At 30.4% G+C, this 23,502-nt stretch overlaps 1 protein-coding gene across 10 annotated transcripts; it reads left to right on the top strand.

The window, feature by feature from the left end:
• Positions 1–2,209: 2,209 nt before the first annotated feature.
• Positions 2,210–22,295, top strand: LOC124359114 (RNA-binding protein squid). Of its 10 annotated transcripts, none has more exons than XR_006922117.1 (11): positions 2,211–2,442; positions 12,528–12,568; positions 13,415–13,542; positions 14,175–14,321; positions 15,546–15,677; positions 16,351–16,444; positions 17,253–17,294; positions 17,772–17,885; positions 18,870–18,944; positions 20,515–20,628; positions 22,027–22,232. XR_006922117.1 is itself a non-coding variant. In XM_046811570.1 (10 exons), the coding sequence occupies exons 1-10, from the start codon at positions 2,291–2,293 to the stop codon at positions 20,574–20,576; spliced, it is 990 nt and encodes a 329-aa protein (XP_046667526.1). In that variant the 5' UTR covers positions 2,210–2,290; the 3' UTR covers positions 20,577–20,630. The 10 variants fall into 10 exon arrangements, 3 of the variants coding, with proteins under 3 accessions (XP_046667526.1, XP_046667528.1, XP_046667527.1); XR_006922116.1 differs by having other exon boundaries at positions 20,512–20,628; XM_046811570.1 differs by lacking the exon at positions 22,027–22,232 and having other exon boundaries at positions 2,210–2,442; positions 20,512–20,630.
• The last annotated feature ends 1,207 nt before the right edge of the window (positions 22,296–23,502 follow it).

Below are 23,502 nucleotides of genomic sequence, written 5' to 3'. Positions count from 1 at the left end.
TACGCCAACCGTACGTACTCCAAATAAAAATCATACAATTTCTTTAGGCATTATAGTACCTATTAGAACGTTCTTTAATTTTTATTGAGCATTGACTTGCACAAATTTGCAGATTGTCAGGTCTAACCCTTTGACAAAATAAATTGTTTAGCATCTGTGCGAAAACGTTATGTATCACGTAACAAATACCTCAATTCAATGTAGCCTAAGACAGTCCAACATCAAAATTCCTAAGCATCAAGCAGGTGTCTTTGACTGGCATCTCCTAAATAGTAGAATAATTAATTAATCTTCACTTATTTCAGTGGTGTAATATATTTTATATCTTTTGAAAGAATATGAGACCTTTTCTTTTCAACAGTTATCCCTACAGCGTTCAGTATATATTTCAACCGTATTAGTGCGGTCACTTAAAAAAATTTGTTTCATACACATATATATATATATATATTTTGGATTAGTAATAACTATTACTCTGTAATACCTATTTTGTAAAAACTGATGATATTGCTCGGATTTCAGTTAAAGTTCTGAAGCGAAAAGAATTTATTAGTTTTGGACAATTGCTAAGTATTTTTTTTTAATTTTTAGGTTTCACACATTCTTTCTACTTCTTTAAGGAAAATTACAATCTCAGTTTTGGAAAACCTCAGGTCAACAAATGCAGTGTATGTGAATAATTGGAAAAAGCGAGAAATTCACACTTCATAAATTTTGAGGTGGTATATTTTTGTCCAGAAAATGTTGCCTGAAGAAAGTAAAGCGGAAAATGTTCCTAAAAACTAAAAGGAGCATTTTCCATCAGTAAGTTTATGCATTGTTCTTGTAATGCAAAGTTTGCTGTAAGAGTTATTGGTATTCCCTTTATCGATTTCTTAATTAAACGTACTTTTTCTTTCGACTTCTGAAAGAACTAATATTTTTCTACCACCAACATAAGTATCCGGAGGACATTAAAAAACTAAACTCTTGCATACTGTCAGAATATGTAGAATTCTATTTTGAAATTTACCTCTTGCCAACAACGGAAAATGACATTAAAGGACACAATGATTGATTCTTTGTGTAGAGACATGATAACCAAGTAATATTAACAACCATGTCATAAAAGTGTGTGTTTGTTATGATTTTACATATTCTTGTAAGTATAAACAGTAATAAGGTTCAAAATTCAGATGTTTAATTTTTTAATTCATGCTAAAAGTAGATCAGGCAAGCATGCTTAGGATTTTTTAAGGTAAAGAGGGGATTTGAATGAATTTTTTAACGAGTGAAAATGTTAACCATTCTAACTTAGCGCGTAAAAATATCTTGGCTCTAGTGTAAGAGTTATGGCTAGCAGATAGTTTTTTTCATTTTCTCAAAACTAATTGTTATTGAGTTTATCACCTTTTAGCATAACTTGATTAATTAACATTTCAATAATTATTAAGTACCGGTATCACGATGTAAGCTTATAAGAACTAAGAACTGATTAATGGTCAATACTATTTGTTTTAGTTTATTCGATATTGGACTCTTTAAAGGTTTGTTTTAAACCTTAATATTTTATAACAATGCAATGGTTTTTATAAAGTTTAACTTTTATAATACTTAGCCCTACTAACTGAAGTTCCCATCGATATCCAAATCTAGCTACAAGTTATTACTATTCAATAAATTACTAGCTTATCTGTGCAATAATAGAAATCAATATTGAATTTCACTACCGTTTTTATAATTATTACAGTAATAAGGAAATCCACATAGTATTATAATTTATATTATGTATTATTTATATAGACTCACGTCGTTGAGTAAAACATAAAATAAATAATCTTTTAGTCTATTTTCACAGAGACACTGTAAGAAACAGTTTCATATTTTCTTAAATAGGCGTATATTTTTTTATTTTCAATGTAGAGCATACATATGTATACCTATTTCATAATTTTGTTAGCGTACTCGAGTCAGTGAAAATTTACTATAATTCAGAGCTCTTGTTAGGATAAGGACAATGCGCGCGAAAACCTCGGGTGTCGACCTCTCGTTTCATTGGTTGAATAGTCGGCATACGTCTTCTTCTCTGCATTGTGTCCTAGAGGGGTATACACTATTGAAAATAAACTGGCCAATGAGAAGGCTGAACGCGACCCTCCATGCAATCCCACAATTCCCTGGTTTCCGCTTCACGAGTTCTCAGCGCATGCGTATAAGCCCTTACCTCCGGCCTCACCCCTGCATCTTTCTCTTTGCTCGCCAGCGTTCGAAGTGAGAGGACGTGTGTATCTCTAGTTGGTTAGTGTAGGAAATGGCTGATAATCAAGAATACGAGATGAACAACGGTGACTTCTCGCAAGACGTTGGTGGTGAAGAATACCAAGACGATCAAATGAACGGCGAAGGACAGAATGGAACAGGAGAAAACAACGCCAGCACAGGACCAGGTCGAGATGACGACAGGTAAGAAATATTCACAATTCTTTCCATAATTGTTACATATAACAGATTTTTATATTAAGTAACGTATTTTTCGTTAGCTTTTTAGTTGGAAATGGTGTATTGAGTTTCAAAGTAATACCTCGCTTTGGTTTAGGTTTCGTAAATTCAACATGGTCGTTTTGAGCTGAGTTTGACGAAAATTTTATCCAAATCAATCTCTACGTTTGTTTACTATTTCGTCATTATTATTGTCCATATCGATTGTTTTTGTTATAGTTATTGCAATGTGAGTATTTTCTTCAAGATATTACTTACAGTAGTTTAAATAATTGGATTTATTTGGAAATATTATTTGGCTCAACTATAACGTGTCCACCATTTTGCTATTGATCTGCACCAGGATGGCGTCACTGGCCGGCTCGGCGTCACCAACTTGAATATATGCCAAATTAATTAATTTATTTTATTCTGGAAATAACGTAGGTAGTTTGTAAATTGTTAGTAAACTTGTACTTGATGATATATACCTAGCCTGCCTATCGGTCCTGCTAATAATCATTTCTTCAGGTTATAGTAGTTTATATTTTCCCTTCTATGGTAGAACATTATAAGCACGCAATCGGAAATTAATCAACCTAAATTTAATAGGCTACTGAAATAATGGTCCTTAAGTCCATAAAGAAATTCGTGTTTTAGTTGACATTTTTATTGTTATAAATGCTAGACTTCTCTAGGCTATGCATATTAGGCTAGTCCATTGTTTCCAAAACCTCAAATGGCAATTTTCTTTGAAAATTCAAACTGTTGACTTCTGTACATATTGTAAAGTCAAAATATTCAAACAATATTTTTATTGTACTGAAGTAGCTTTGTAAAAGTCATGGTCCTTTTTTAAATATTAGATTGCTTTGTCAAACCTAGCTTACCTTTTTTTATTAAAGGAAACGTGGGCCTAGATTTGTTTCTATTTACATGGTATACTTGTTAAAAATCTCACATTACAAGAACTTGAAGAGTTGCAGAATTGCCTGAAAGAGAAGTTATTTCAGAACTATTTTCCTTTCCTAGTTTAAATGTACCTATTGTATGTATTTAATTACTCTAAAGCTTCAGGAGTGTAAGAATAATTTTTTTAACAAGAGTAGTACTACCTGAACAAAATGTTTAGGCTAATAATATTAGGATTATTCGAGTATTTTTGATCAGAACCTCCAATACATTTTAACTTCTAAGAGATGTGGCCAGTGATGAATAAAAAACCATCTTCGTGTATTAAATATAACAGTGAGTGAAACTTTGGTTGACGGATATACACGTCTTGACGGCTTTTGACAAATAATGGCAGTCATCGTCATTGTACTTGTTAACTAGTCCATAAAAATATTTAATACATATAGAAAGTAAGCAACAACAAGAGTTAGCAAAAAATTATTATAGGCTAATTACAAATTATTAATTTTTTATTTCCTAGTTCAAGTATTTCTCATTGATAATAATAGTTAGGTATTTCGATTGCTGTGGTGGCCACATAGTATACTGAAACTTATTCTTACTGGTTTCTCGTTCATCGCCATCATTATGGGAAGGTGCTGCTGATGCCTGGTGACGTTCTGTTAGACTAACATTTACTTAGCCACATTGCGTAATAGTAGTGAAAACTTAATGATGTTTTTAAATGGTGTGCAATTATAATTGACCTATTGCATAGCAGCTTTAATATTTCCAATTTAACTAGGCCTAGATTACATCTTTAAAATCAACCGATCTAGGTGATTGATGGGATAACACAAACAACACCACTGTAAGATAATGGTAATATATAATATTAAGGATGTGGCAGAATTACGGTTTATTTTGTCTTTGTCATTGAAATTTACCATTGCGTGTATTTATTTAAATTCCTTGCTTGTACTTTCCGAGTATAGTGGCCATTGTTGTCCTGCTATTTATATGGTTAGGTGAGATTGTATATTTTAGCTTTAAAGCGTTAACCCATTGCGGATCACTGACGAGCTGGGCTCGTCACGCAGCGGCCGGGCCTAACTGCACGATGACGAGCTCAGCTCGCAAAAGCGGTCTGCTTTTAAGTTTCCCTCAAAGTAGTTCTAGTAATGTCTGATAGATCGGGCGATCGTCTTCACTTGTCAACTTTTGTAGAGTTTTCTAAAGTTTTATAATTATCCTACTGATCGCAGTTGTATGTCGAAGTTGAAAAATCATTTATATGAGTTTACTATCTGCTTTTTAGTGCTTATGATTGGGTGTTTTCCACAGTTGTTATTATAATACTTTTGAGGTTAGTGACAAAGAATAAACGACGCAGACATACATGTTGGTGGGTTTAGTCTAGACAATGTCTCGGATGTTGTAATCCCTTCGCCCGAGCCGCTTTATTTAGACCGATTCAGGCATCATCCCTGCCACCCCGGAACCTTGCTCGTGTGTTATTGTTCCTACATTACGGATACCCCAGCAGGCCTCATGTCCCATCTGAAAGAATACCTTTACAGCTGAATTTTCTAGTATACAATAGCGAGCGATACAATGTGGCGCACCATTAAGTTTACTGTTCGTTCGGGCCGCTGACCGTAAATTAATTCGTGCCCGCGCACCAAAACAATACGATCCGCAATGGGTTAAACTAAGTCATCGGACTTTTGGAGTTATAATTAAGGATCTCTAATATCTCAAGGAAATATTATTGCGAAACTGAATTGTTTTTGTTTAACAGCTTCCTTGTGAAAAATATTAGATAAAATAAAGTAGCTCAAAAATGAATTGTCTATTAAGAATAAATAGTTCTTTCAGTTAACACAAAAACTGGTTGGTAAGTGACATTTGCATAAAAAAGGTTTTCTTATTCTTTGAGAAGAGTCCCTGTAATATAGGTGTTCAGTAATTTTTATTTTATAATTGGAAATAAAAAGCTGTATACAAAACTGGTGAATGGTATGGTTCAATGGTAGTTACTTTAAAATTTATCACAAAGAAATTATTTGTCTGCAACTATAAAGTAGCCTTTTGTATTTGTTGCCTAGTTTTGTATGTTGATTGTCAATTAAGAATCACACATTGTGATGTGATCATTAAAATATAAAATGCAAAATCCAAGGTACTCTGTTTGTGTTTTTGTGTAATTGTATACAATTTTATTTAATTAAAGGAACATTTTTATACAATCAAATTAATGTTTGTTAACTACATGTGTTACATTCACAACGATGTAAAAATATCCACTGCTACCTAGAGATTGAACTGTACAACATTTTAACTTGTAATCAATGTAGGCTACAGAATGTTCTTCCTACTGTTTTGTGTTTTTAGCAATAAACTGTATTCAAAATAGTTCACATCATCTCAAGTAGTTTTGACAATTACATCTGAAATGCTCTTTCTAATTGAAATCTAAAATATATGGAATTTAAAAGAAATGGTTTGGACTAATGTTAAAAATAATTTTATTACTGATTGTTTTTTGTTCTTTTAAAGACAACACAGAGAACTAGTGTACTATTTTACAATGATGTATTTGTCATGAAAGATCAAAAACATTTGTAAATTAGTCACTGAAAAGTACTAGGCTCTCTTAAATTCTATTGTTAACTATGTTTAAATTCTAATTTTATTGTTGCTACATATTTTCTGATTAAATATAAAATGTTGAGTAACTCGTATAGCCTATGCTTAATCAATTGTGGACTTTTAAAGTTTTTCTTCAGGCAATTTTGTTGAGCCCTAGAGCCTATTACATTATATTTATTTTTACACTATAATTTGAGTTTTTAATTAAATATATATGATTATTTAAAAATATAACTGATGCCATAGTAGACAATAAAATAGTAGATTTAAAAAATCATTATTTATTATTTAAAAAAAATAAAAGAGAATGCTGCAGTATAATAAGTGGCTACCAACACAATTGGATGATGATTATTACTTTAAATAAATATTAAACAGTGATGTTTAAGTACGTTTTAGGTTTTAAAAATATGAATATAGTATCCTATATAATAAACTATTACTTCTCTGGGACATGTTTGGTAGATTTTAAAAAAAGGTCCGATGCATTAGCTCCTGTAAAGTCATTAAAAACATTGCTTAGTTTATAAAAACATTTTGAGCCCATATCTGCATATCATGCCATTGTCACTAACTTTCACCTACATAGAGGAAATAACAGCTTGTAATGAATGATATCACTAGTCTAAATAAAAAAAAGGTTGGTAATGATTAATTATGAATATTTATAGGCTAAATGTATTAGATAGTATCAATGTTTAAAATCTATATTCATCATCCGATTATGTTGGTTGCCTCTTATTATAATATAATAGCCAAAGGATTCATTACGATCTTATTTCCATTAATTGATTGTATTATTGGATTGTATTATTGTATCTGTAAAACTTGTTACAGTTTTTATATTTATAGCTCATTCAATAAATTTTAATTCGAATTTCAAATAAATTTTTATGGTTAACTGATTTTCTTTGATTGTATTAAATTTAATTTTTACAAACAAACAACATTTAATATTGTTACAAATGTTTAAGATGTTCTTTAGTGTGTGGACGTATTAATAGTCTCTTAGCAAAATATGTATTTTGTTCTAAATATACTAGATTTTGAATTTTTTTTTAAGTAGCTACTTTAACCCTTTTACTGCCGACGTCCGACATATCGGACGTCGGCATTTTTTGCCGAAAACGCCAACGTCCGATATGTCGGACGTCTGTTTTTTTTATTGTTACTGGCTACTGTTATGTTCAAATGCCGAAATATTCGGTATTTTGGTTGTTTAGGAGGAAAGGATAATGAAAGAAGCCATTTGAAGAACTTTGGATTTCTATTTTCGTCGTCTTTGACTAGAATTGACGAACTACCTAGACAGCTGTCAAAACCAGATGATCGGGTTAGATTACTGAAATCTTCGTTCATTGTTGTTGTTTACAATGTTATCGAAAGTTTTTTGAAGTGTTACTTTTGTTGATCAAGGATAAAATGAGTAAAAGAGTTACATCTAACTCTCCTGTGAGTGAGGGAACAATAATTAACAGTCTAATCGATGGTGGTGTACAAGAGCAAGACGAACTGAGTGACGATTTCCTTCAGAATTTGTCAGATTCATATGCCGATATTAGTGTTAGGGCTATTGATGACAATCAAAGTGATGTGGATGACACTGATGACGATCCTGACTATCTTACCATCAGATAATGAGGAGTTATTAGATAGTGAGGGGGATGTGGCACAGATAAGTTTACCTTCAACTTCCACTGGTAGGCCTAGAGGAGGCCTACCAGTTTTGGGAAAATCCTCATAGTGCAGCTATGTTTCAAGGTAGCACCTTCAAATTTGGTATATGTTCTAAGCAATTGCTCTAGTTTATAATGATATCATGCTCAAAATTTTAGTATAATTTTAAAAATAAATTATCAGATGCCAAACACAATTTTTATTTTTTTATTTATTTTTTATTTACATAATTTTTAAAATTAAATAATGAGTTTGTTTCAAATTAAAATTTCTTTTTATTATTTAAAAAAACAGCATTTAAATACGAGTAAATAAAGTAAAAATTCATGCAAATCTAATGAAAAATAAAAAAGATACAGCATTTTTTGTAAATGAATGCACAACAGCGATTTTCCCCCTTGGCAATTTTGACTGGTACGATAAAAAAATGGCCGGCAGTAAAAGGGTTAAATATTTATATTTTGTTGGATAGTAATTTACTTCATTGTTTACTCATTTTATTTCAAAAATTGTGATTTGTGATATTTTTACAGTATTGATGTAAACATTTTTTGTTTCATTGTAAAATTTCAATTAACATGACACACTTTAAATTTGTGTAAAGCAGAACTTAAAGATGCAACTTCTTGGGAGTCACAGTGGAGCATTAATAATTAAAAGAATAACAATCCAGATAGCTAATAAGCTGTTTTTAAGTCTGATGAAACATTACTCAAAATTGATATTAGATGAAGTCTTCACATAATTACAATTTGCCGTGTGATACCGAATTAAGTTTTGCAAGTGTGAGAATGTTAAAATGAAAACAAGAATACAAATTTTGGTTCTTTCCACTTTCATTATCTGCTTTATAGCCACTTCTATTGCAGTACTCAACTGTTTTGTAGAAGGACAAGTTGATATGTATTAAAATTAGCCTAAATAATAGTATCAATACTGCAATTTCTTAAGCCTGTTTTAAAATTATTTTTTTTTCTATTTTTTTTTTTAATATATGCTTTACTATCTGAAGTGTAGAGTTAATTTAGAAAATTTATTTTGGTACGTCCTTTTATTATAAAAATACGTTATATGTGTGGGTTTAATGATAAATACCGAAAGATATCTGGTCCTAATTTTATTATTGACGCTCTACTGTAATTTTCTTGAGTAGACAATTCTATGAACAATATAGAACATATTTCCAAAATTGGGCTAACTTATGTTTTTGAATTTCTTCTTTGAGTGTAACTATTTGTACGATAAAAAATTAGTTTTCAACTTTTTTTTCCAAGCAAAGAAGTAAATGCAGAATGAATATGTAAATTCTACCTAATGATTTTAAAATTGAGGTAAATATTTAATAAATCAACTGTGAACCTGTGCTAAATGCAAGTTGTGTCATATGCTGCCTTTGTCAAAAATTAACCTATAGTTTGAAATGCATATCCATTCAAGAATGAAGTGGAATCTGTAAAAGAACAGCTTTAATTGTAGGAGACAATGTTGTGAAGGTTTATTAACTCTCCTGCACACAAGACTTTAATTGGGTTTGGGTTAGATGGCTCAGTGCCACTGGGAATTGTAAAGCTATGTCATCTCTGTTTGAGAAATCTTAAATTCCCAAAATTATTGTGGTTAATTCTACTTCTAAGTAGACCAATCTTCTCTGTAATAAAATTCATGTTTTAGTTACTGAGTGAATAACTTGGCTGGGCTGAATTGTACTTGGGACAGTGAAATCAATTTTGAACTTAAGTGAATATAGTGGTCATGATAATATAAGCGAATGTAGTGATTTTGTTTTGATATACTATATTCTGAACACTCAAGTATCTTAAAAAAATGAATACATGATGTTCATTTGCAAGTCAGATTGTTCTATAGTCAATTGTAAAGGATGCAGGTGAATCATGCTTTTCTGTGTCAGCTTTTCTGTGTCTGGTGAACTAATAGGAGCTAGTAACAGCTCTAGCTGTGACTGGAAGTTGCCGGAGAGGGTTAAATGTCACAACATATTAGTAATATTGTTATGTGTATTGTTGTATTTTGCCTGTTGTTATACTCAGACTTGATACATTTTTTATTCAATGGAGACTTGTTTTGTTTGTTAAATCATTGACAAACTGCAATAAGTAACACATTAAAAGTTTGGATAAATTGTTCCTTATACATGGTTTCTTAAAAGTTTAGATAAATTGTTCCTTGTACATGGTTTCTTAAAAGTTTGGATAAATTGTTCCTTATACATTGTTTCATTGTTCAGTATATTCTAATTGTGTACCCTTAACATACATTTTACCAGGAGATCATGTGTATTCTAAACTTTCAGATTTACTGAAGGTAATTTAATTTATTTTGTAGTAGGTTTTTAATTTTTATAGATACTTGTATTAGCAGACAACAAGATCTGGGGCACAAACCAGATATTAGTTAAGAATGTCAAATCATTTTAGGTCTTCTAGTTCGTTGTGTTGGGTTGACCAGAAATCCACATAAAGGGTATGGTAAGTTTTATTGGTAAATCACAATCACTGAAATATAGTGGGGAATGACTAGGCTGTGTCTAAAACAAAAGTAACTAATTTTTTACCTACCTAAGAACATCATTCTCAGCATTACAGTTCTTTACTTAGCAGCCCAAGAAAGTTTTAGTTCATTTATAAAATTTTCCAGTGGCATGTAAATTTAGTTATAGTTTCATTTGTTAGTCCTACATTGAATATCTTATTTGTATTTGTGAGGATTTACAATCATGGACATGATGTTATAAAATATACTTTCTGATGTTAAAGTGAAGTATTTAGACTATTAAATTCACATTTCTGGTACATTGTTCAGTGATATTTTGGCAGAGACTAAAGTAGTTACATTTTTATTTATTTCATTCTGAAAGTGTTGGTAATTAAAATGGTATTAATATATCAAATGTAAATTATTGGTGGTAGATAACTTGATTTATTATGTTATATTAATTTTATTGGTATAACGCTGATGCAAGTGTTTCTTTTATCAAATTTTTAAATTCCTCTTCACTTATGTAAACTACAGATTAATTAACTCATAACACTTGTGTCAACGTGTGTAAGGTAACGTTCTTGAAAGGTTTAATTTTTTATTCATTAGACATTAACTATCAATACAAAACTTATTCCAGTACCTATTGGAGCACCAGTTTTTTTACTCTTGTGTTGTCCCTTTAATTGTTTATCATATAATCTGTATAATGTTCAATTCAGATTGTACCAAATTGTGAATATTAGAAAACTGATATACACTGGACTAATATAACCTATCACATTATATAATATTAATATACAGTTAAATAAATTTTAAAATATCTTTCAAGAACGTTTGAAAGTGATATAGGCTAGTTTTCATGTTACATTCTTCCCTTTTGACTTATTTTACAAAATAGTTATTCCCAATGTGTCTATAAATAAATGTGCTTATAAAATCATGTTGTTCTTATTTATTAACAGTAATTGGCTTTCCAGAAATATAACTATTGATTGTTGGCTTAATTTGTTTGTTCATTAATTTTTAATTTGGAAATGTTTTATGAAAAACTGTTTATCTTTGTTGTTTGTAGATGGCAATCTCAATGGCGTTCATAAGAAACAACTACGTTAATTTTATCTGTTGATGCGATCTGAATATTAAAACAAGCTGTTTTCAGTCACATCTGTTGAAAGTTTTTAGCTTGAATTGAGATCGGGAGCTCTGTTTGCTGTAAAGTCACTTCAGTCTGTTAATTGACACGATTGGGCTTTCCTTCCCCCGTTAGGGCCTTCCCTGTTGTGTATTTGAGTGCACTAACCTGCATTCCTTTCCTCAGGTGGCATGAAGGAGGGTGGACGCCAGCTACTGCGGACTACCCCCCCCATGGTATTTATTCCTGGGATTTAGCATTAAGTTAGAAAACCTTGTGGCCATTAACGTAATTTAACAAATTTATACTTTGTTTTGTTGTTGGCCACAAGTTAAGCTAACTTAAATCCAATGATAAGTGATGTCTTGCCATCTAGCATCTCGTTCACTCTCTTTACCCAGTCTAAAGCACTTTGCAGATTCCAATTGATGAGTTCAGTCATAGTGGAGCTGATGATTTTTACAAAAGCCATTTTAATGTGCAATTTGGACCAGTGTCTCTTTACTTGTACAGTAAATTGATTTGTAATTAAGTATTTGCTTTTGATATTTTGCTTTTTGGTCTGTTCCATTTTTACCAATAATTATGGACCTTATATGTAGGAACAGTGGTTTTGTATATACCCATCTATATTAAAACATATTGTGAGAGATAACGTACACAGTGGTTCCTGGCAATAAATGTTTCTCATTCACGGATTTTGTACCCTCTAATTTTTAATACACAGGGTTATCTTCAATTGAGATTCTGGCTGCTGATTTGAGACCTATAACTGGCTGCAAACAACATTAATGCATTACAGCGAAGTTCACCTTTAGCCCAAATTGCATGTTTTCCTCTTCATTGCCTTAGTATGTAACATGAAAGATCAGGATGATACTGTTTTTGTTGTACTCCTTGAGAGAAGAGAAATGGTGTGTTCCGTGCTGTAGTTAAGATAATGACTTTGTATTCCTTTTACTGTTAAGTTTTCACTTTGTTATATAAACCGTTACTTGTTTATTATTGGGATACTTTTTTTGTCACGAACCGCTAATTATTTTTTCTTAAATTGTAAGTTATTTGAACAGTTGCAGTGTTAATAGTAGTAAAAGATTCACATACATTTCATGCCTTAATTTTAAAACTTTTACAATTTATTAATTGTGATGGATATATACAAAATCACTACATTTGTAAGTGACAGATTTTAAAGATTCTCTTTTTTTTATTGCAGGAAATTGTTTGTCGGAGGTTTAAGCTGGGAAACATCAGAAAGTAAGTAGCTATTATTTTTCCAATATCGTTATATAATGTTCAAGAGTTTTTCACCTGTCAACTTTGATCCAAGGCATTTTATCGGTATAAATAAACTACTAGTTTAGAATGTTTTTATGTCTCTACTTCACATTAAAAATAAAGCACTCTGAAACATAGTAAACTATGTCATCAAAATCAGAATCTCAAAATTTGACTACCAAACTATAAATTACAAATATCGACATTTTAAAATTTAGGTTATGGAATTGCACAAATATTTAAATGAAAATAATTGGGCTACCACAAAATTATAATAATTTTTCTAAATTGAATTTTTAACTCTTGTGTGTACAATTATCAAGTATCAAATTGAATATTTTTAACATATTAACTGTTTATGTATAGTGGTAACCAACAGCAATGTGTAGGTTTTTTTTTACTTAAAATAGTTTGGCATTGTTTTATTTGTGATTTTAACCTTTCAAATACAATTTGATGCAATCATCAAAATGCACAGCATTTAGTGTGCCGTTACCTCATCAAAGACCTCTAAGTTTGAGTTGCTTTTGTAATCAATTATGAAATAATCTTGTGACTTGGCCAATTACTCAATTATCTATAATGTGACTCGCATTGTAGATAATCAACTGACTGAATTTATTACAAATCAAATGGTGTTATTTAGAGAATTGTATATAGTATTATTCTTTCTTAAAGACAAGTTGGAAATTTATTCTTTATACTACTCTGTATTAATAATTGCTTTGATTTCATTTCTATAATGAATCACTTAAATTTGTCTATTGTTAGTTACTAACTGAATAAAATTGGTTATTTGACTAAGTGGGTTTCTCAATATTTCAGAGGAACTCAGAGACCACTTTGGAACTTACGGAGAAATTGAAAATGTAAATGTCAAGACAGACCCCAACACAGGAAGGTCGAGAGGTTTCGCCTTCATTGTTTTCAAAGCTGCTGAAGCCATCGACAAGGTAAATTGTTTTATATGTGTTTTAATTTATTCACAGTACGTTTTTGGATTTATGCATAATATTACACTTATTTTAATTTCTGAAGCAAACATCATGATGAAATAATTATCCAGTTCTGCTACTGATAGATTCAATGAAGAGAACCACATCTGAAGTGTTTGCATTACAGTTTCACAAAACCTTATGATTTTGTATATATGTAATGTACTTAGATTGATCTGTTGATTATTGATTTTTAAAATATTTAGAAAACCTATTTTGTAAAATGTGATTGATTTTCATCTGTATCAATTCATAATGGTAAACATAGTAAAGGACTCCTGATATAATACGTATGTAACAATCATTTTGCTATCACTGATTTTTAATAAGGGGCAAATATAAGAAATTAAATATTTCAAACCAATAAAAATATGTCTATTCTTGATCTGGTTTGGGTTATTATCCCTTTGTTTTGCTTAGGAGCTATCATTTTATCAAGAAGTTAAAGATCGTGCATTTTATTATTTTTGTAAAGTTTTAGTGATTCAAATTTAATAAACATCATAACAAAATATTTTTTATTAGTTATTATGTAACACGTTTGTGTTTGAATAATTATTCCAGATTTTTAGAAAAATGTGTATTTTTAGGTTTTGGCTGCATCAGACCACATCATAAACAACAAAAAAATTGACCCCAAAAAAGCTAAAGCTAGGCATGGAAAAATCTTTGTTGGTGGTTTATCGACAGAACTTTCTGATGATGACATCAAGAACTACTTCTCCCAGTACGGAAATGTAAGTTTATACACTGGTAATATACATATGTTAGTTCTGTTTTGTACCCCACCTTAATATTCATCTTCATGAACTTGTACTATTAGGTATGAATTATCGAATTGTTTGTTTTAATGAAGTCCTTCATGTTAGATATGAGACAAATGATCAGCAAATCATTTTAACCCTTCGAGTGCCAGGTAGGGTGTTTTAAATGTTCTTCATCATTAAGGTATTAACATTTAAAAATTAATTTTTCTTATATTAGTTATTTTACCTTAAACTGGATTTTTATTTTTTTCCGTAGAAAAGTCACTGTCTAAAGTGGTTTCTATTTTATTTTTTATTAGATAATCTATCAGCATCTTATTGTTTTATATTTTCTAATGGACAATTTATTTACCTTCACATCGAATTAAAAAAGAAGCTTTTAATGATCAAAAATCAATTGTAAGTGGATTTTTTTTGGAAACCTTGGGTATTAGTAAAAATAATCTGTAGCAAATAACTATTTACAAAAATGTTGTTTATGGTACAATATTAGGGTATTACACATGATTTTGGGTTGTTTTTAAAGTATCTTTATCATGAAAGTATTGCAATTTCAAAATACATTTTTTTATAATAGTTATTGTATTTCAAACTTGATTTTTATTTTATTCCCGTGGAAATGTTTCTGTTTAAAGTGTTTTTTTTTTTTAATTTTAAACGTTTAATAAAAATTTAAATGTTCAATAGTTTCTGATACTTAATTAATTTAACTTTACAAAGAAGTGAAAAGGACCTTTATATGATCAAAAATACATTTATACAAATGTTATACAAGGTTTTTTTTCTAAAACCTTGCGTTTTCGTCCCAAACCCTATGGCACTTTTCGAGTTGTAAGTGGTAAATTTTCGTCCCAAACCCTATGGCACTTTTCGAGTTGTAAGTGGTAAATTTTTTTAGTTGTGATATTTGTTTATAATGAGTCTTTTTTTTTTTAATTTTTACGTTGTAATATTGGAAAAAACCATTATAAACAGTTTTCAACGTTTTCAAACTTCTTATTCTGGTTTGTTTTGCATTTTAAATATATAGTTTAGTCAAATATTTCTTTTAGAAACTGTTTAAAAATTGATTTGTGCTGTCACGTGGCATTTAGAGGACTCTTTTACCGTTACTTTTAATTAGGCTAAAACTTAATATACAGATTTACATTAAACTCATGTATTGTGTATATTTACAAAAATATTTATTTTTAGATTGTGGAAGTGGAAATGCCATATGACAAGACAAAAAATCAGAGGAAAGGATTTTGTTTCATCACATTCGACTCTGAACAAGTTGTGTCAGAACTGTTGAAGACACCCAAACAGTCAATCAATGGCAAAGAGGTAATAATCCATTTTAGAAATTATTGATATTGTATGATAGACTAGCAAACTAAATGATGATTAAGATCAGTTCTGCTACTGATTAACATAATTGAGGAAAATCCAAACTGACAGTTTGCATTTGATTGCTTGGCAATTGTAATTTATGATCCTTTTAATCCATATTAGTGTAATACTGTTTAAGATATGTTTCCCATTTAAAATTTTATGTAACAGTTACTTAATTAATTTCTAAGTCATTTTGACTGGAATATTCTGAATAAAATGATGTACAATAGTGCATATTTCTTTCTAAGATATGAATATATGGGTAGCTGTCAGGTTGAGGTAAATCTGTCTTGTGACTTAGCGTCTTGAGACTGACGTAAGTAGTTGTACACTAAACCATTGGATGGTCAGTAAATTATTTATTTACTGTAAATAGTTACTCCAACAGAACATTTGTAGCTTACTGTTTATAGAGCCATATTTTTGTAAAAATTAACATTGTTCTACGATACCATGTCATTGTTATTAAGTAATGTTTTTAGGATTTTAGTAATCTTCAACCATTAAATGATTAAAAATGACTCAAAACAAAATTGTGTATTGCTTATAAAGTTTTAAAAAACGAATTTTTAATGTATATTGCAACAGTGTATTTCCGTCAAATATTCACATTTGTGTGTTGCAGGTGGATGTGAAGCGTGCCACACCTAAAGCTGATGGTATGGGAGGCATGAGAGGTGGTCGAGGCGGCCGTGGAGGCAGGGGCCGAGGCAGAGGAGGTAAACTTTAATACGATTTACTACATTAGTTGAAAGAGGCATAACTATAAACCAAGTTATTTTACTTTGGTTTTAAAGTCAAAAAAGCATACCTTATTGTGCAATTAAGAAAGATCTTAACGATTACTCTCAGATCACTGGTCAGTGCTCTGAGGTCCGATAACTTACTTTCTCAATGATGGGTTCAATTATACAGCACTCTAACTATGACTTAATTTACTGTGTTAGTTTAATGTAACATTTTCCTGTCTCTTTAGGCATTAGTAATTGTCCATCATTTTTTTTGTTGGTTTTTGTAAATTACAAAAAAAATAGTTTATAACATTAATTTTATAACATTATTGTGGAGCAGCAATGGGTTGGGAACAGTTACAGGCATAGCACTAAAGGCTGCAAACCAGTCAAGTTCAACATATCAGTTAATACATTACTCAGCATTTTAGTCTTCCTAAATGATAGCCAATTACTAAATGCATTTTTCAAAGTGAATACTGTAGATTAAAGATGGGGGTAAGGTATGTAACACATTTCTCAGAGTTAAACAATAATATATAAAGTATGAAAGTTAATATTTTATTACTAAAACATAATTATATAGCCTATTTATTTATTTTTTTACCTTATTGCTTTATAAAAAGTTTAAAACATTGCGCACCGTTGTCTCAAGTATCAACCTTTTCCTTCTAAAATTGATGAATATGGTCAATCAATAATTTTAAATTTTTTAAGATCAAATTTAAAATTAATTCTCTAAAAGAGATAAATAACTAAAGAGCAAAATCTCCTAAAGATTATTGTTCTGTTGTAGGTTTTCAAGGAGGCTATGGCCAGGGCGGATATGGGGGCTACGGTGCGTATTTAATAACTTTATATTATGTTTTCCTGTAGCATAATAATAGTGAGATAAAATTGTATGTGATTTTACTTCGAAAGCTTAGCTGAAATTCCAAGTTTTTTTTCTTTTTAGTTATACTTACTAAAAGAGTGAACAAATATAAATATAACAACTATTGCAAAATATGACGAATTCTATTTCAAACTAACAAAATAATTTTCACGTAATTTTAAACTCTTAGGGAATAACAATTTTAATAAGTTTATACCTGAGTTGTCTTTGTTCTTTTATTCAGTCATCATAAAACCTGTATCAAATTGTCCAATCATTAAAAAATGAATTGGGTAAAATCACTATTCTACATAGTTTTCTAACATTTTTTTTCTCCCTCTTATGCAGTAAACTCAAGTAACTGTTAGATTTTAGAACTTATTGATGTGTGATAATAAACTATCATGTGTCTTGTATGATTATGTTGAAACTATTTTGCAGGATATGGAGGTGGTTATGATGGCTATGGTGGTGGATATGGCGGCTACGGAAACTATGGAGGAGGTTATGGCGGATATGACTACTCTGGATATGGGGGCTATGGTGGATATGGTGGTAAGTTTTCTACTTTGTTCTAATGTGGCTAAAATAATGACCACCAGTACAGCTGGGTTCATGATGAATGCTTTTTTATAATTGTTGTAATTATCACTAACAGTAAACTGGTTAGTTTAGAATTATCTTTCTTATACACTGAAAGTGTAAAGTTATTGTTTTGAGCCCGAAGCCAATGATTTGATACATAATAGCAGGTGTATTTGATACATAATAATTTTAACATCCTGAGTAAAAAATTTTAATTCATCCAAATGTTTAAATAACTTATAATGATAGTAGCTTAGGAAAGTTAAATAATGTTGTGTGGAAAAATTGTTCACATTATTCAATGGCCCGAACACTAGTGGTGAAACTCTTGAATTTTTCTAGAGATTAAAACTAAATTATCCAACATTTTTTTATGGTTCTCATGGATGTTTTCATATGTATTATGGCGCATATTCATTAGTTATTTGTTTTAAAGGCAACGAAACAGCCTATTACAGGTTCAGACCATTTTATAAAATTATGTATTTTCTTTTGTTTTGTATTTCTATTCTGTGGTGCCTCCCTTCATTTCCTTGTATTAATTGAATTAAATTCCTGACTAACATAAGGCCTTACTTGGTTTGCTCTTTTAACCATCAAATCTTAGGTAGGCTAACTTGCATTGCTATCACAATTACACGGGCATTTATGAATGTACTCTTTTTAATTGTTTTGTGATGTTATCTAATTTTGAGTTGTATGTTTCATTTGCATATTAATGTGGCAAGAATTTTCTATTGCAGTAGTATTACTTACTGTAATTTACTTATTTGAAAGAATACTAATAATAATATATTATTATATGTAGGTTTGAATCGTCTATTCAGTTTATGAACATTTGGGGTTTTATTTCTAGATCAACTATGGGCTTAAAATCTCACAAAATGTGAATGCTTCCTCATCTAGAGTTTAAAGGCTGATTTTTAATTCTAATGTTGATCTGGGCTTGTTTAGATGGATATGGCGGGTATGGACAGTCTTATGATCCTGGCTACGGTGCACCCGCTCCCAGAGGTGGCAGGGGAAAAGGTACAACTCACGCTTTATTCATACTTAGCTGCTTTTTGGGATTTTTTTTAATAGTGAAACCATCACAACGCTTAAGAAAAGTTCATATAATTTTTTCAAAAGATGAAACATCTTCACTTCAAACTATCTGTTGCTTTATCCCTTACGTTTCCTTTCACCTTTCCCATCTGTTTTGTAGTTTCCTGCATGTTTGATGTCAGTTTTGTTGATAGGAAATAACATGGGTATGGGGGTACTGAAGAAGCATTTCAACTGAATTTAATTTTTTGGAAATGGATGTCTTAGCATCTGGAAGTTTTAAAACCAGTCAGTATGTCTTCAGGTTTAGATGGTTGTTTCTATAGTTGTCTGCAGCTTTTTAATTTTCATCAAAAAGTTTTCAAAGTGAGAGCAATTATTTTTAAAGGGTAGTAACTGTCTTTGTGGTGTGGAATTTCTTTTACTGGTATATCATCTATTTATCACCAATTAATTAGTTTCTTCAAGGTTTTCCATGGTTAGTGATTAGATCAGGATGTAATGGTCTTCTGAAGATTAGGAAACAATGTTTCCAGCATATTTTTATTAGAATTTAAACAAAATTGTTTAGGTTGTGCTATTAAGATCATTTATGAATATTATAATAACATAGCTGAACATTTTTTTCTTTACCATCTCTGGGTTGTTGAACCTAACCATATATTGCATGCATTTCTATTTGCAATAGCTGCTCTGGAGCAACAAAATATTGTTATTTTTCAATACAATAAGTTCGGGGGATATCGTCAGTATGTTTGAATTTATTTGTCCTTGTTTGGAGAACTCTAGTTTGGACTCTTCGTTTTTTCTGATACGTGTGATGCATGTATGATGTGTGATCATTGTTTCTTCCATTTTACTTGGCTGAATATCTGGCAATATTGAAAGGTGGTGGTAACTTCTTAGTTTCACTTAATTATTCTTTTATTTAATTTTTTATGTAGTGGATGATTGTTGTAGTTTTGCATATGTCATGTCTGTGGATTCAGTTAAAATATTTGCTTCTTACAATTTTGGACTTTTGCTATGTAAATTTTGCTTTGACATTAAAAATACATCACTTCAAAATCACACTAATTATAATTATTTATTAATAAACTATTATTTAGCCACAATATCAACTTTTTCCCGAATATGCATAAAACATTAAATAGCAGCTACATGTCTTTGATCTATATTAAATGTAAATATATATATATATAATTGCATGACTGGGTATGGTCCAGCTTGTTTTTGTATGAAAACCATTTAAGTCTAGTTATGAGTTCTGAATAATTAGCAGAGAAAATATAAATTATCTATTTGCTGATTTTTTTTTTTTCACACCAAAATAAGAGCATAGTTAGGCTTAGATCTTGGATGAAACAATTTTATGCACAACAAAGGATCTTATCCCAAATAAATTAAGTAACTGATTGTGTGCAAAATATATTAAAACTCAATTTGTAACAACATTCTGAATCAATCCCTGTTTTAAGATTTTTGTACTTGTATCAATGAGTACCGTGAGGGTATGAAAGGCAGCACTAGAGGGTGGTTGATGTTTCAGCAGCAGGGTACGGGGGCGGCAAGCAGCGTGGAGGTGGTAGGGGTCAACGCCACACGCCCTACTAGATCCTCACCTCATCTGCTCTCTACTTTACCTCATTGTCATTTTGTATGTCTGGTGAGTAGTCATTTGTCTTACTCTGCTTTCCTTTGTGTACCGGTACTTCCCCCTCCCTTTAATAGTATAGGGTACAATTTTTCCAAATTTATTTGTAAAAGTCTTAATAATAATGGTTTCACTTTTTCTAATAAATTGGCTAAGTAAATTGCAGTATGATGTAAGCTTGTATTGCATGCTGAATTAATTTTTAACAATTGGGTTGTAAGAAATGTTGTTAAATTCCGATTATTATTCATTTCAGGTGAGTAAATATGATATTTCAAATAAATACAGACAAATGGAGTTCATTTTTCCATTTTTGGACTTATATTGAGTTACTTAATGAAGTAATGCGATACAAACACTACCGCATTTTTTTGTAGTTTGTAAACATTTAAGTTAATAAATGTATTACCAATTAAAGTGAATTTAGATAAAATTTGCTTGAATTATTATTGTATTCTTTTAACAAAAGAATTAACAACTTCAAATAATTTTCAATGGTCATTTTACTATCAAAATCTTGCTGAAATGTATGTAAAGTTACTCTTTTCAAATATCACCTGACTGTTGATTTTAAAATGTGGTTTAATTTAGACTGATAAATGTTTTTAATTTCATAAAAATCTCTACTAAAATAAATAAAAGGAAAAATTATAAGTTTTCTGGGGCTATACGTTTACTAGTAGTTATTGTGTTGCTGTGAAGTGACTTCATAGTCATTACATTAAAATCTGTGCTGTACAGACTAAATGTTCGATGGAGGGGCAAAAGTATGAAGAAACAATTTTAGACTAACCGATAAAATTGTGATTTCTAATTAGTTGAAACACTCTTGATTTTGATTCAGTATTAGATTTCAAATAATATACTGATTTTTTTTCTATGTAAGACAACTGTGCCTTCTGAAGTTTTGATACTATCGCAGTCACTTTATATGTATGTTGAAAATCTTGTATTTTATTATTATCCTCTCTGGATCTGAACATTGACAAATAAGCTTAGCTTCAAATTATATGAGCCTCCTTATTACTCCCATATCTCAGTCCTTCGGTTAATATAATTTGTACCATTCTACATTTTATTACGTGTTTTGCAGTTTTACGAATTTGTTAATTGCTATATAGGGCTGTGTTTTATACGTTCAAATCGCAGTTTGTGATTATGCTGTCAGCTACTAAAGTTTATGATTTCATGGCATATGTTTCGTAGTTTTGGTTTTCCAAGGCCATATTACTGCCAAGTACTGACTTGTTTAAAATGGTATCACCAGAATTGAACTGTAGAATACTCACATACTTTAAATAATTAGCACACAACGTATTGCTATTAGAAGTGGACAACCAATTTTAAATGTATAGCATATTAATTCTTAGACTAGCTGAATTATTTTATAATGTTGTTTTATTGTTACAGGTAAAAGTACGTGTTGATGATACCGCCTTCATTATAAAAGCCACGTTGGATCATTCCATTCTATTCAGTGATGTGGTTAAAGTCCTCAACAAAGTGACTGCACTTAAAGTGCTTGTGATTATATTTGTGTATTTATATTTTTATGTACAATTTAACATTACTTGTTTGTAATTTTTCTTTAGTTAATAGTTTTGTGGATGAATATTTTCTTTTTGAAAATATTACAATTATTGCTGGTAATAAATGATTTTCTAGGATTTTATTATAAACAGTGATGTTTTTAGAATTAGAGAGAAGTCCCGTTCCCATCGAATGTCCATGATGTCTGCAGAATTAGCTAACTATTAAACAGCCATTTTCAATAATTTGTTTGTAATTTTTCATGCATACCTAATTTTTCTCACCAAGTAATTCTTTTTAAATCGTTAATTGTAAATCAAAGAGCAAATTCTGAGGTAAATTGTTTTACTAGGTATTTTTAAGAACATCTATTTGCCTGTGTGCTTAAAAAAAATTTTCCTACACCAGTGAGTTATCCGTTGCATCTTGTGGTTTGACATTTTATCTAAATGAAGTGTATCACTGGGAATTAATGACATAAGCATTAGTATATAATTGGTCAGATTTTCTTAAAACTTTATAATCTTTGTCATATTCTATGTGAAGGTTAGCTATTTTTTCAACAATAATTAACAATATATACAGAAACAGAAATGATGCATATCCGTTTCTTATATTATATCATTGTCTTATTGCCTTATCTGAGTGAAAGGCTGCTCTAAGGAAATGGGTCTACATAGGTAACAGTGGCTTGTGTGTAAACAGAGTTGCTAATATCAATAATTGCGACAACTCTAAAGAAAATGGTATTTCATTATTTGTTTCTATTATGAAGGAAACAGGATTTTTCCGCACATTTGGGATAGTTAAGTGAAAAAGAAGATAAATCATAAGTGTTACTGATTTTTGTATTGTTTCACTAACGATGGAAATATCCGGAAAAATCCTGTTTCTTTCACAATTCTTCCATCATCAAAAATAAACCTCAAACAAAGAATAGATAATTTATTATATTATCATTTGATCAAAGCCACAACTCTAAGCTATTCGCAACTAAGATTGATTGGGGGGGGGGGCTAGGCAGCAGTGGAATCTGTCCATAGATGGTCACTATAAGGGTATGGCAGCCAAGCTAAATATTATGTATTTGTGTGTTATATATATTTATATAAAGGTAACAGAAAAATTTGTCCATAGTTTGTAAATTTGAAGGAATATTTCGATAGAACATTTTGCGAGACGTTGCAATTAGTAATTCAGATAGATTTTTTCACTTTATAATCAAATTCCAGTGCTATTGGAATATCTGGTATTATGTGAAGGCGAAACTGGAGCAAAAAGGTTATTGCAACTAAAAAAAATTCTTGATATAGATGTCTGTTATGGTATCACTCAGCTGACATAATGCAAATATAT

The sequence above is a fragment of the Homalodisca vitripennis genome, chromosome 4, assembly GCF_021130785.1.
Source record: "Homalodisca vitripennis isolate AUS2020 chromosome 4, UT_GWSS_2.1, whole genome shotgun sequence".
In the NCBI taxonomy this organism is placed as follows: domain Eukaryota; kingdom Metazoa; phylum Arthropoda; class Insecta; order Hemiptera; family Cicadellidae; genus Homalodisca; species Homalodisca vitripennis.
This window is presented reverse-complemented; position numbering and strand designations above follow the sequence as displayed.

What these genes read in the sequence shown, in the direction of transcription:
- LOC124359114 (XM_046811570.1), top strand. Translation starts at nt 2,291, where the DNA reads ATGGCTGATAATCAAGAATACGAGATGAACAACGGTGACTTCTCGCAA. An exon ending in CCAGGTCGAGATGACGACAG is followed by an intron (nt 2,443 to 12,527) that starts GTAAGAAATATT and finishes TTTTTATTGCAG; the next exon opens with GAAATTGTTTGTCGGAGGTT. An exon ending in GGGCGGATATGGGGGCTACG is followed by an intron (nt 17,295 to 17,771) that starts GTGCGTATTTAA and finishes ACTATTTTGCAG; the next exon opens with GATATGGAGGTGGTTATGAT.